Source organism: Carlito syrichta, unplaced genomic scaffold (genome assembly GCF_000164805.1).
Source record: "Carlito syrichta isolate Samal-C Ts95f unplaced genomic scaffold, Tarsius_syrichta-2.0.1 Scaffold309274, whole genome shotgun sequence".
Classification (NCBI taxonomy): Eukaryota; Metazoa; Chordata; class Mammalia; order Primates; family Tarsiidae; genus Carlito; species Carlito syrichta.
In genome coordinates, this window is record NW_007253370.1 from 108567 (window position 1) to 122465 (window position 13899).

General features: G+C 58.0%; 1 protein-coding gene across 1 annotated transcript in view; it reads left to right on the forward strand.

Moving 5' to 3' along the window:
- Positions 1-13899, forward strand: part of RARA (retinoic acid receptor alpha) — a 46303-nt gene that overhangs the window by 9652 nt on the left and 22752 nt on the right. The window contains exon 2 of the mRNA XM_008067045.2: positions 11414-11956. Coding sequence (XP_008065236.1) covers positions 11779-11956 — 178 coding nt within the window. The 5' untranslated portion in view covers positions 11414-11778. The remainder of the gene's footprint in view (positions 1-11413; positions 11957-13899) is intronic.

Genomic DNA, 13899 nt, shown 5'->3' on the forward strand with positions numbered 1-13899 from the left:
CGGGCCCCAACGGGAGCCGGGGGTTTCCTGGGCTTCCCGGCCAGCCGCCGCCGTGTCCGGGGCGGGGAGCCCCGTCTGCGCGTCTGGCTGTGCCGTGCCTTCGCGCGCAGCCTGGAGGCGTCTGGGGCCGTCTGCCGCGCGTGTCCCCGGCGCTCGAGCTGTGCGGAGCCGCCGCTGGGAAGTCCTGCTCTCGCTTTTCTCTTCAAAAACAAGCAAAACAAAAAGACTTTCAAACCTGCTTGGGGAGAGATCGGATGCCCAACGGATTAGCCCCCTCCCTCTTTCCCTGCTGTTATCTGAGCCGCCCTGTGGTTTGGGGAGAATCGGCCAGGGGGCCCACTCCCACCAGAGGGAGCCGGCTGGGGGGCGGGGCCCGCTCAGCTGTTGTCCCCGGTGGAGTGAGGGGAGCCGGCGGAGTTGGGTGCGGGAGCCGATGCAGTATGTGTGTGGGGGTGTCCCCGGGTCTTGTGCTGCCATGGGGTGTGAAAGCTTTTCGGGGTGAGAGGAGGACAGAATAGACTGGCCGACTTAGCTCTGCTGAGGGTGTCTGGACTTGGTGCCACCCACGAGGTTTGGAAGCTGCAGGCCAGATGTGTGTGTGTGTTGGGGGGAGGCCTGAGAAATCAGCTTGGATATGTCCTCTCTTTCTGCCTTCTGGGCACTGCCTTATTGTCAGGCTGCTCCTTGGGAAGGACAAGCCCCCAGTGTGCTAGGTGGAGGCTGAGGACCAGCTCCTACTGAAATCAGACCAAAAAACTCCCAGCCTTGGAGATGTCTCTCCACCTTCCATCCCTTCTTGGCTAGGATGCCCAACGTGCTGGCCTGGAAGGATATCCCCAGTCCCCTCGGGCTCTGTCTCCTGTAACCAGGTTGCCTGGTGCCTGTTGGCTGTGTGCACGTGTGTATGTATATATATTCTCCAAGGGGGTTGTTCCTGAAAGCACTCCCCACTCCCCACTCTGCGTTGCTTACTCCAACCCCCACTTCTGACCCTGACATCCCCCCTGTCCCCCACCCCCATTCCCCAGTTTCCTGGCTAGGAGATTCAGGTTGTCTCTCATTCCCTTTCCTGGCTACGGTCTTCCCTGGCAAGACTGTTCTGGAGGAAGTGGTTCAGTAAGGACCTCGTAGGTCTTGCCGAGAAATTGAGGCTCAGACCCCAAACTCTCCTCTAGGGCTTGATGGGGAGGCTGTGCCGGGGGAAGCCCCAGGTTGGAGTGGGGGTGGCTTGGAGCCTTGGGGATTCCCCTGGGGGGGTGGAGATGAGCCTGGGGGAAGGAACAAGAGAAAGAGTATTTGGAGTTGGTTGTGTGGTTCTTGCTCCTGGAGGAAGAAGAGGGGGGTGGTTGTGGAGTCATGGAGTTCATGGCTGTGCGAGAGGGTACGCTGGGAGGGGCTAGGGCATCAGTACTGCCTAAGAGCCCGGGCCATGTGGTGTCCTGAAACAGAGAGGTCAGCAGGGTCAGACTCAAGTAGGCTTGTGGGAGCGGAGGAGCTTGGATTTGCAAGGATTTTGAGGGCGTGAGTGAGTGTGCGTGACGTGGTCACTGCAGGGGTTTCATCACCAGACTAGTGACGGGGGCTCAGATGCAGTAGCCATTCTGAGAAGATCCTGGGCTTGGAATGGCTTAATCCTGGCCGCCTCCTCCTATAGCCCCTAAATCTCTGAACCTTCGATCTGACCTTAAATGCCCCTGCTGCCACCCTGGGACAACTCCTTCGTCCCCTTCCTACTCCCAACCTGCGGCAGCCTGGCAGGAAGCTGGCTGTGGGCAGCCTCATCCTGATGGCCCATGTGCCTCCCTCGCTGGGCACAGTCACCCACGCGTGCCATGACGCGGTTCCTGCCACCCCACCTAGTGTGGGGGAGAGGACGTTGTCTGTTTTGGGGCCACTGACCCAGACCCCAGCAAATGACCGCCCCTCCCCTTAAATCATTTAGTCTCAGAAACGGACTCTGCTTTCTGGAACCTTCCCTCCCAGGCTGCTCCTTGCTCAGATTCCAGGGTCTTAGGTGGGATGGTCCTGAGAACCTTGTGATGTGAGGGTGGGGCCTGCCCCAAATACCAATCTCAGTGCCCAGTTCCCTGTCCTCTGGGAAGCATGAGCAGAGCAGGATTTCGGCTGGACTGGAGGGTCAGGTATGTTTTGGCCTCTGTGGGGTCTATGGAGGAGCACTGCGTGGAGCCATGCCTGCAGTGATGGGCATCTGGGGGCAGTAATCCTATCCCTGTGACGGGTAAATGGGGCAGTCTCCACTGGCTCAGCACCCCACGCCCGTCTGGTGGTAGTGGCTTTGGGAGTGTGGGAAAATGGCCTGTGGCAAGATGACCAGGGTTGTCTTGATTTACTGGGTTTTGGGAAAGGAGCGGCAACTGATACCCTGGCTCCCAGGGCTTTGACTGCACACTACCTCCGACGCCTGCCGTCTTTCCTCCCTCTGCTCCCCTCTCCACCCTCTGGCTGCTGTCTGGAGCCCACACGGTTTGTGGGGAGATGCAGCGTGGGAGGCAGGCCCAGATCTCCGCGTGTGTCTGGGGAGTGTTCTGGGAATTGGCAGGATGGGCTGAGGGTATCTGGGTGTCCCCGCAGGGTGGGTGGCGTGCGGGGACCTGGCCCAGAGTGTGAGAATGTGTCAGCGTCGGTGTGTCTGTCCCCAGTCTGGCTCGGGTGTGGGTGTCTCGGGCGTGGGTGCCTCCCGCTCCAGGCCTGCCCCCCTTCCTCCCCCCAGCTGGGACCGCCTGCTTGCTCTCCCTCTCTCCCCACAACTGGAGCCTCCCTTGCCTGTTCCTGGAATTTGGAGAGGAGGAGGAGGAAGAGGCAGGCAGACAGACCTCCCACACTCTAGCCCGCCCGCCTGGCATCATGGGGAAATGAAATAGGTGCTATGGAACTAAGTTTTCCCTGGCTTCCTCAGTCCCTCCCGCACCACCATGTGGGCCGGGGGCCAGCTCTCACAGAAGGGCCATGGGCTGCCCGCCCTTCTGAGCAGTGATACCTCTTTCTGCTTTACATCCTGTCCCGCAGGGCCCCTGCTGGACCTCCAGGCACCACTGTCAGCCTGGGGAGCGGGTGGGGGGATTAGGCTGCTGCCAGGCTGGCCAGCACCTGTTGCCAACCCCGGTCCTGTAACTGGAGCTGGCCAGGGAGGGGGCCGCAAAATGACAGGTGTAATTTCTGCAGCCAGGCAACCCCAGCCCCCCAAATGCATATGCCCTTCCCTTCCTCCAGAACAAGGAAAGCCTTCCCCCACCTCCCGAAGTGTCAACCTGATCTCAGGGATGAGGCCCCTGTCCTGCCCGGTAGCCCCCACCCCCATCGCTGGCAGCAGAGCTGGGGTGCCCCCCTTCAAGTTTTCAGAGCTCTGTGCCTGGCAGGGCTGGGGGGCGTGGGGGTGTATGGATGGGGGTGGTTCTCTGTTAATGTTTTAATTGCATAAAAACTGGGAGCTCAGCTCCGGGCCAGTGGGGAGTCTGGGTCTGGCTGGCCGCCCGGTTTGGGCTAAATATAGTCTGGGACATCTGCAGAGAAGGGGAGGGGGGTGGAGGGAGGTTCCATTCCCCTACCTCCGGCCAAGGTGCCCTCGTCTGGGCGGGCACCTTGGAGCAGTGAGGGGGATTCCTCAGCACAAAAGGCAGGGGAGCGGGCACCTTGCCTGCCTGGAGGCCAGGAGATGCCTGAGATGAACCCGGAGGCTCAGGACAGGGCCAGAGCGGGGTGCTCTGGGGCTGGATCTTCTGGCTTTGCTCCCTCTCCTCCTGCCTGAGGCCAGGCAGTCTCTGTGTGTCATTGCAGCCTGGTGGCTGTGTCACTATGACCCACTCATTGTGTGCCTGTGTGTACACACCTACCTTGGAGTGGTTTTCTCCCGGCCCTCCCCCGGAGCCTCTGTCCCCTGGGTCCTACCGCAGGCCCTCAGCCCTCCTTCCCTCTGTCCCTCGCCCCAGTGAAACCTTCAGCCCAGGAATCGAGACTTGAGAAGGGGAAGCTGTGGTGGGGGGTTCTCTGATCTCCAGTCACGGCAGGAAGTGGAGAAGGGGGGGGCAGTGGGGGGGGGACCGTGAGTGGCAGGCGGGGAGGGAGAGCCCTGTCAATCCTGCTACCCACCATGAACATGGTGGTGAGGGGTGACTACCTTCCTGGGGTCCCCCTTCCCTCCAGCTCCAGGTGGGAGAAACTTGGGGAACAACTGATTCCCCAGGGGCTGTGAACAATCTCCATCACCCCTTCCACACTAAGAAAAAAATGTCTTCCTGTCACGTGGCTGTCACTTCCTGTCCCACTGTGGTTCCTGGGATGTTTGTTGTTGGTTGCCATGGTGATGGCTGCTGTGGGCACTACCTCTGGTTCTTGTGGGGAAGGAGCTACCCCTCCCCACCGGGTTGGGGGGGTTTGGGGGGGCCTGACTAGGGGGCCCTTTCAGCCTGAGTGTGTGTGGCCTTTGATGCCCCAGATTCCCTAGGACCCCCCAGACTTGTCTGAGGGAAGGAGTCACAGCCACCTACGCAGACTGGGTGTTGGGGAGACTGTAACCGCGTCTGGCTGTGCTTGACTGTGGTTGTGACTGTGCGAGCCTGATTGTGCGGCTCTTGTAACCTCACCTCTGGCCTCCACAGCTTTGGAACCTGCTCCCATCCTGGGTTCTGATGGAAACTGCCTTCCCCAGGGCTTTCCGTAGCTTCCTGGGACCCAGCCTGCAGTGTGGAGGGGCTCTGGGCAGAGTCCCAAGGTGTGTGTGTCTGGGGTGGCAGGCGGTGACTGTGCAGCCCAACCTTTCCCCTGCAGCCGGCCTGCACAGCTCCTCCCGTAGCCCACGGGCCCTGTTGTCGAAGGGGCAGCCTTGGGGCTCCGTGACTTGTTCTCCCCGTGGGCTTCCCTGTTCAGCTAGGGATGGAGACTGGAAGAGATTCCCCCTAGTTCTGGCCCCACTGAGTAGGCGGGCACGGAGTAGGAAGTTTCTGGGGGGTCAGTGTGTGTGGGGAGGCATGGGGCAGGGCACAGTGTGACTCAGGCTTGGTCTGGGGTCAGAGCCAAAAGGATATCCTGAGGCAGAAGTGGGGGCGTGTATTCCTGGCTTCCCTGCAGCTTGGGTCCCCAGAGTGGGATGCCGGGAGGGAGCATCTAGTCCTGCAGACGGTTTGCCTTAGGGGCCAGAATATGGCAGGCTCAGGGTTGGGGCTGAGCGGAGGGGATGGGTGGGGTCTGTAGCCTACTCCGTGCTCACCCTGCCTGTTTCTCAGGAGCTTCCCCCCAACTGTGAGAGAGTTTGGGCTTCCTGCATGGTCGAGTGGGGGGAGGAGGGGGCAGCTGCCAAGGTGAGGGTGGGGAAAGCCCCGTGCCAGGCTGGATGTGAGGACGGTGGTTTCCGAGGGGGTCCCCTTTTGTCTGTGCCCCTTGGTTCGCCTCCAGACAGAGTTGCCTTTGTATGGTCCACACACCCCTGTGGTCCGGCTGCGGCCCTGGCAGGCTCATCTCTTCCTCTTCCTGTTTTCTTCCTTCCCTATGGGTTGGTCTCTCCTTGAGGCCTGGGCTGCCCCCTGCCCCTTCACCTACTTTGCTCGGAAGGAGGGCCTGGTGGGAGCCTTCGACTTTGGTTCTGGGTGGACCTGTCAGCCACCCTGAGCTCCAGAGGCCATGAGCATGTCCCCCAGGGTCTCTGGGGTGTGGTCCCTGGGGATGGAGGAGTTGGGAGCACTTACCTGCAGAGCAGAGACCCCACTTTCTCTTGAAACCTAATCTGTCCTGGGCTTGGGTCGTCCAGGTGCCTTCTGCCTGGTTTCAGTCACCGGCGGCTCGAGCTAGGGCAGGACCTTGGGCTGGGTGGGTACAAGTCGGGGAGACATGGGATCGATTCTTCTGGGACAAGACGCCGCATCTTGAGAGAGTGGGCAGTGGTAGCACCCAGAGGCAAGACGCTGGGCTTCTGCCTTCCCTGACTCCCATGAGGACGTTTTTGTGGCCTGCACTTACTGGGGCAGGTTTCCAAGCCAGGCATAACTAAGGCGAGGCGAGTTCTGTGGGGCTGTTGGGGAAGAGGTGCCCTCCAGCTGCCCCAGCCTCCCCCGGGTGATCCTTCTCAAGCCCTCCCTGGGTGCTGTCTTTTAAAATGAGGCTGAGCTGGCCTGGCTGCCTGCAGCCCAGACCCTGGTGAATGAACAGGAGAGGACCAGAGTGGCCGAGCTGTGGGCTTGCCGGAGGGGAGAGGAGTGAGAGCCTTGGCCAGAGGGGGCCCCTGGAAAAGGGAGAAAAAGGGAATAATGGTCATCACTGCTCCCCAACGCCCCCGTCTTTAGATCTGAGGAGCATGCGGGAGGGGCGAGATTGTGGCTTTGTGTGTATGTGAGTGTGTTTTCCTGGAAAGTTTATAAATAGTTCCAGCCCACTGTTCTAGTTTGAAATCTGCCCTGTACTGCCCTGCTTGGCCAGCTCCTGGCAGGGCAGGGGGTTCAGAGGGGCAGCTCTTTGTTTCTTTCAAGGCTGGGAGTCCTCCCACCCAAACTGAACTTGAGCTCTGGGTGTCATTTGCATATGATTCATTAACTGTCTCGAGTGCTTAGGAAACCCCCTGTCTCCCCTTTTTTTAAGCTCCCCAATCCTTGTTCCCTTCCCTCGGCCCCTCCAGGACTACCTGACTTTGATTCCTTGGGAACCATTGTTTCTCAGGGGAGCAGAGAGGACAGAATGAATGAGAAGGGAGGCTGGGCCCAGCTGGGTTTGGGGACCCCTGGCTCCTCTCCCCTGTGGATAGAGGAGGAAACGGTTTATTTCTCTTTCTTCCTCCCCTCCCCAAATCCAAAGGTTTCCCTTTTTTGGTTTGTGAAATGGAAGAAGGGCGTTTGGGAAAGGGTTGTGGTCAGGCCTCTGCCCACACCCCAAATATCCCTCTCTCCACATCTCTCTCCTCGGTCTGGGGGAAGCAGACCCTGGAAAATGGGCACTTCTCTCTCCCCGCCCCGGCAGCACATGCTAGCCCTAGTTGGGCCAAGGCCAGGGAAGGCAGGCAGACTGCTGAGGAGGCACCAAGGTGGTGGCAAGAGGCCTGGGGGAATGGGAGGGTCCCAGCTGCCTAGGGCCTCTGGTGCCAGGCTCTGCGCTAGGTGCTTTCCAGGACTTCCTCTCTGAAGTCGCACACCCGGTTGAGGTAGGCAGTTCACAGGCAAGTAAACAGATGCTTGGAGAGGTTAAGTGACTTGTGTAAGGTCATCCGGAGTGGCAGAGCTGAGATTTGACCCTTCAGACCTCTGGTTCTTTCTGTCTTCATGGCCCGGGCAGCTCTTACCTCTTTCTCTAGGTGTGTGACTCTGGGGTGTGACAAGTGGGCAGCCCGAGACGCCTGGTGCTGGGGGTGGGCTCCTGGCACCTTCTGGGGATGAGGGAGGCTCTAGCCGGCAGGGGCATGTGGCTGGATGCAGGTGCTCTGGGCCCTGCCACTTTGTCTGCTGTGCTCGGGCTAGGCTCAGTGTACTGGAGGTGCGGGCCTGTGGTTTTCTCGCTTTCGGGGGAGGGTGCCCGTGGGCAGTGGAGGTGGCTGGCACAGGGTGGAGGTTGGATGTGGGTGGTTTGTTTTCCCTCTCTTTGGTGCTGGTTTCGATTCGTGATGAGGCGGTCTCCACCCCTGGGTGGAGGGGATGGGGCCCAGGGGTCTCTCTGAGGGTCGTAGCTCACAAAAGACCTTCTGAGGCAGAGCCTGAGCTCTTTGGGCTCCACCCTCGTCATCCCTGCCCTTGCCCATCCCAGTTCCCTGGTTGGACTGGCCCTTGGCCCATTTCTGTGACCTTTACCCCCTCCTGCAGCTCAAGGCCCTCTCCGGGGAGCTGAGTAACTTTGCAGTGAGGTTTGCAAGCTGAGCAGGGTTAGGCATATTGGAGGTTCTGATAGGGAGTGGGAGGGACCTTTCAGCCTTTCCCCAGGGAGCATGTATCTGTGGTGGGGGAATTGGGGATGGGGGCTGAAGTTTGGTCCAGTTTCAAAATCCTCAGGGGCAGAGTTGAAGCACAGATTCCTTTTTTACTTTTTTTGAGTTGGAGTCTTACTCTGTCGCCCAGGCTGGAGGGCAGTGTCACCCCAGTGTCGACCTGCTGGGCTCCAGCAATTCTTCTGTCCCAGCCTTTCAAGTAGCTGGAACTACAGGCGCGCACTACCACGCCCGGCTAATTTTTTAATTATTATAGAAACAGGGGTCTCATCAAATTGCCCGGGCTGGTCTCGAACCTGCAGGCTCAGGCAATCCACTTGCCTCAGCCTCGCAAAGAATTATAGGCTGAGCCACCGAGCCTGACCGAGGCATGAATTCTAAGGTGACTGTAATTATTTCTTCTTTGGGGGAAAGGGTGGGCTCCAGAGGGTCCAGGCTGGACTGACTAAACCACCCTAAAGCTGGGTCAAATGCCTCGGGTCGCCAGTAATCCCAGCACTTTGGGGGGCCAAGGCGAGAGGATTGCCTGAGCCCAGGGGTTCAAGACCAGCCTGGCCAACTTGGTAAGGCCTCATCTCTACGATAAATCAAAAAATAAGCCAGGCATGGTGCACATGCCTGTAGTTCCAGCTACTTGGAAGGCTGAGGTGAAAGAATCACCAGAGCCCAGCGGGTCAAGCCTGCGGTGGCTGTGAGAGTGTCACTGCCCTTCAGCCTGGGTGACAGAGTGAGACTCCAACTCAAAAAAAAGAATTGTGGTCATTAACAAGGTCCAGATTTTACTCCTGGGACAGCTGTCCCCCCTGTGTCCAGCACTGTCCTCTCCCACCCCCAGTTTGACACAGGCTGGCTGGCTCAGCTGGGCCCAGAAGTCCTGGCCTCTTCCACAGTGCCCTTGGCAGGGACTCCCCCATCCCAGACCTGGTGCTCAGCCAAATGCTGGCCATGTGCATGTACCCTGGACTCCTGTTCTGAATTTGGAACAGGAATTGGGGGGAGGAGGGTCAGGGGTCTTTTAGAAAGGACAGTCCTTATTTTGGTCTCTGTGGCCCTATATCTTTTCTTTATTCCTTCTTTTTATTTTTATTATTTATTTATTTATTTATTTGAGTTGGAGTCTCACCCTGTCACCCAGACTGGAGTGCAGTGGCCGCTCCCAGCCACCGCAGCCTCGACCCGATGAGCTCCGGCGATCCTTCCGCCTCAGCCTTCCGAGTAGCCGGAATTACAGGCGCACACTACCACGTCCAGCTAATTTTTGACTTATTGTAGAGATGAGGTCTCACCAAGTTGCCCAGGTGGGTCTCGAACCCGCAGGCTCAGGCAATCCACTCACCTCAGCCTCCCAAAGTGCTGGGATTACAGGCTGAGCCACCGAGCCCGGCTTATTCCTTCTTTTTAAACAACAGTTTAATTGGGATTATAATTCACATACCATAAAATTCTCCCATTAAAGTATACAATTCAGTGTTTTTAGCATATTCAGAGTTGTTCAACTACCACCACAATCAATTTTAGAACATTTCCATCCCCTCAAAAAGAGCCCCCATGCCCATCAACAGTTACTTCCCAGTTCCCTCAGATCCACGCCCCAGCCCCTGATAACCACAAGTCTTTTTACTTTCTGTCTCTACAGAGTTGCCTGTCCTGGACATTTTATATCAGTGGAATTATACAATTTATGGTCTTCTGTAACTTGCATAATGTTTTCAAGGAATATCCACAGTATAGTAATAGTACTTCATTCCCTTTTTGGGAACAGAATAATATTCCATCTATATGGATATACAACATTTGATTTATCCATTTATCAGTGAATTGACTTTTTTTTGAGTTGGAGTCTCACTCTGTTGCCCAGACTGGAGTGCAGTGGCACTTTCACAGCTACCACAGCCTCAACCTGCTGGGCTCAGGTGATCCTTCCACCTCAGCCTTCCAAGTAGCTGGAACCACAGGTGAGTGCCACCATGCCCAGCTAATTTTTTTTTTTGATTTGTTATAGAGACGAAGTCTCACCCAGTTGCCCAGGCTGGTTTTGAACCCCTGGACTCAGGCAGTTATCTTGTCTCCCAAAGTGCTAGGATTACAGGTGTCAGCCACCGCACCCAGCTACAAATTGACTTTTGGGTTGGTTCCACTTTTTGGCTATTACAAATAATGCTGCTATGAACATTCATGTACATGTCTTTTTATGCACTTCTGTTGTCATATCTCTTGGGTAGGTACTAGGAGTGGAAATGCTGGGTCTTATGGTCTGTGTTTAACCTCTTGAGGAATAGCCAGACTGTCTTCCCAAGCAGCTGTACTATTTTACATTCCCACCAGCAGGGCATGAGGATTCCAGTTTCTCCACATCCTCACCAATACTTGTTATTATCTGCCTTTTTGATTATAGCCATCCTAGAGGGTGTGAAGGAATATCTCACTGGTTTGGTTGGCCATCTTTCTTTTAGTGTCTTTTCTCATGTCTTACATACATATTTTCATATACTTGGAGCTTATATGTATTTCTGTATAGCCTGTACCCAAAGTGGATTGGACACATCTTGTGGATGTTTCTGGCGCTCTTTCTTTGCTCCCGCTGCCGCCTGCCTGTCTCACTGTGTTGTGGAATCTCTGGGTTCATCTCTGTCTCTCTCCCCCCCTGGTATTATCTATGCATATCCTCTGGTCCCAGCTGTTCAAACAGGGTGTGGATCTGTGTACACACTGGTGAGGGGGCATTTGGTCTTTCATCTTCTGCCCACCACCCCACCCCACTCCATGTGTTGTGCTTCTGCAGACAGAAGTATGTGGGTGAACTCTGAGATCAGTCTCTCTTGCTCCCACGTTGCCTGAAGCCAGGAGGCTTCCTGGGCAGTCCCTGCCCTCCTACGCATTGCCCACCCCTGAGCCATCCATGTTAAGCTTTGGAGGTGATGCCTAGGAGTCCCTGGTTCCCATTTCCTTCTCTGTGTGTACATAAACGGGCCTCCTCCCAAGGCCTGTGGGACAAGCCCATCTGGGGTGCTGGGGCTTGGATTTGGGGGGAAGTGGTGTAACAGGGGCCCCCCGGCTTAGGAGTCATTTTTCTGAGAAGTGCCAATGCTTTAGGGAAGCGGCTTTTCCTCCCCCTCCCTCTTCCCCCAAGCACACGTTCTCTGCATCTTGACCTCAGGTAACCCGCACTGGGGAAGGAGGGCCAGCTGCCTGCTTCTGCTGCAGTGATCCCTTGAGGTGGCATGTGGATCCTTCCCCCTCAGGATTGTGGGTGAGAGGCCCGCCAAGGCCCTGTGCTGTGTGTCCCTGTCTCCTCGGCCTGGCTGTGCTATTCTGCCACCCCCAGTGGTGTCTGGGCCCTGCTTCCAGGTCGTCTCTGCCAGCCAGGCATGGTGCCAGCTGTCTGCCCAGCTGGGTGCCACGGGAAAATCTCCGGCAGCCCAGGTTGGGGAGCTCCATGGGGAATGCCTGCATGCTTGCTCCTCGGTGCCCACTCACCTGTCTTTCCTCTTTCTGCAGCATCAAAGGACATGGCCCCCCCAGCCGCCTAGCCGGGGCCCGTCTAGGAGTGACATCCTTTTTGGTGCCCCAAAGGCCAGCTCTGGACCTTCCCAGGAAAGTGCCAGCTCACAGAACTGCTTGACCGAAGGACCGGCTCTTGAGACAGCTCCCAACCGACCTGGCCCCCAGTAGGGTGGGGGTTCCAGGAGGCTGAGACTAGCCTGCCTTTCTTGGACAGCAGCTCCAGCACAGAAGGGGGGGTGGGCCGACCACCCAAACCCCATCTGGGCCCAGGCCCCATGCTCCGAGGAGGGGTGGCCTGAAGCCCGCCAGAGCCCCCCCACCAGACTGTCTGCCTGCCCTTGTGACTGTGGCCGCTTGGCATGGCCAGCAACAGCAGCTCCTGCCCAACACCTGGGGGCGGGCACCTCAATGGGTACCCCGTGCCCCCCTACGCCTTCTTCTTCCCCCCCATGCTGGGTGGACTCTCCCCGCCAGGCGCTCTGACCACTCTCCAGCACCAGCTTCCAGTTAGCGGATATAGCACACCATCCCCAGCCAGTAAGTGTGGGGATTGGGGGAGACTGGGCGGGAGGGGCCCGCGGAGGGTGCCAGACCTGGGCCTCGCACACATCTGTTCTGCTGCAGGTGCAGTGAGTGGCGAGGTCTCCGTCAAGGGGACCATCATTTGGGGGACTTGAGGACGAAAGCAAGCCCCGCAGCTTGTAGGCTAATCATGGTGGTTGTGTTTGATGTTGAGGGTGGCAGAGGGAGCGATGAAACCATGTGATTCTGGCCTGCAGTGGCCCATGCACCTCTTTCCTGTGCTCTGCTGTTGAGGCCTTATAAATGGCTCCAGGGACTGGACAGAGGCCAAAGGTGGGGGTAAACATTTTGGTGGAAATGGCAGCTTTACTAGAACGAGAGTGGCACCTCATCTGTGCCCGACTCCATGCTGCTGAGGGAAAGAGCCTGAAGGAGTAGACAGAGGCAGGTCCCTGGAACCCTTCTCTGTGTCTGCCAGCTCCACCCCTGGCCATGCTAGGATGTGCTTCCTCTTCTGGGAGGGTGAGAGGGAGGGACTCGCAGGCTAGCCTGGTGGATAGGGTGAGTGTCCCAGGAGGGGGTGCTTGGCCTGGACTCTGGCCTTGGATGCATGCGTAGTCTTGGCAGGGCCTGTGTTTTCTCTCTGCCTCCACCCTCTGCCATGGGGGTCACCCGTTGGCGGGGCAGGGGTCTCAGGACCCTTCACCGGCTAGCTGAGCCAGGTAGTGGGAGGTGGCGGCAGCTATGGCCAGCTGGCAGAGTCCACGGCTGGGGCCTGCCAGGCCGCTTACAGTAACTCTGGCCCCCAGGGCCCAGCTGGGCGCCAGGCCAGGGCTGAGGGGAGGAGGGAGCCCAGGCCCAGCCTGGGGCGGGAGGGGAAGCAGCAGAATGGGCCATGGACGGCTGGCTGGTCAGCTGCTGGCCTGGGAAACGTGTCCCACCTCTCTTGGGCGGCAGGGACCGAACACCCTGCCGTGGGCACCCACCACCCCTCCTGCCACGGCTGGCAAGCTGCCTGGCACCATTGCCCTATGCACTGGGCTGGGTCAGTGCCCCTTTCTCGGTGTGGGGGCAGCGCTCTCTCCCGGAGCCAGGGAGTCTCTGTCCCTGGGGCAGGCCCTGGCTGGGCGCCTCACTGCCCGCACTGGCTGTCTGCCCACCGCCACCACCGCTTCCTGGATCACCTCCTCTAGCTTAGCCGTGGTCCCCTCCCTCCCAGGCTCCACCAGCCGCTGGGAGCAGGGACTCTGTGTCTGTGCTCCTTCATGCTCCTTACCCTTTAGGCCCTAGGGTCAGGGAGCATGCAGGTGCTGCCTCAGTTTCCCCTGCCACCTCTTACCAAACCTTCATCTTCTGTTTCCTCCCTCTCTTCTCTGTATCTCACACAGAAATGTGAGGTAAGCCGGGCGCTGTGGCTTACACCTGTAATCCCAAGCACTTTGGGAGGCGGAGGCAAGATGATTGCCTGAGCCCACGGGTCGAGACCAGCCTGGGCAACATGGCAAGACATTGTCACTACAATAAAAAATTAGGCTGGGCATGGTGGCTCAGCCTATAATCCCAGCACTTTGGGAGGCTGAGGCGAGAGGACTGCCTGGGCCCGGGGGTTTGAGACCAGCCTGGGCAACTTGGTGAGACCTCGTTTCTACAATAAATCACAAAAATTGGCTGGGCGTGGTGGTGTGCGTCTGTAGTTCCAGGTATTTGGAAGGCTGAGGCAGAAGGATCACCTAAGCCCAGCAGGTTGAGGCTGTGTGCCACTGCGCTCCAGCCTGGATGACAGAGTGAGACTCCAACTCAAAAACAAAACAAAACAAAAAAAATTAGCCGGGCTCGGTGGCTCAGCCTGTAATCCCGCGCCTTTGGGAGGCTGAGGTGAGTGGATTGCCTGAGCCCGCGGGTTCGAGACCCGCCTGGGCAGCGAGACCTCATCTCTACAATAAATCAAAAAATCAGCC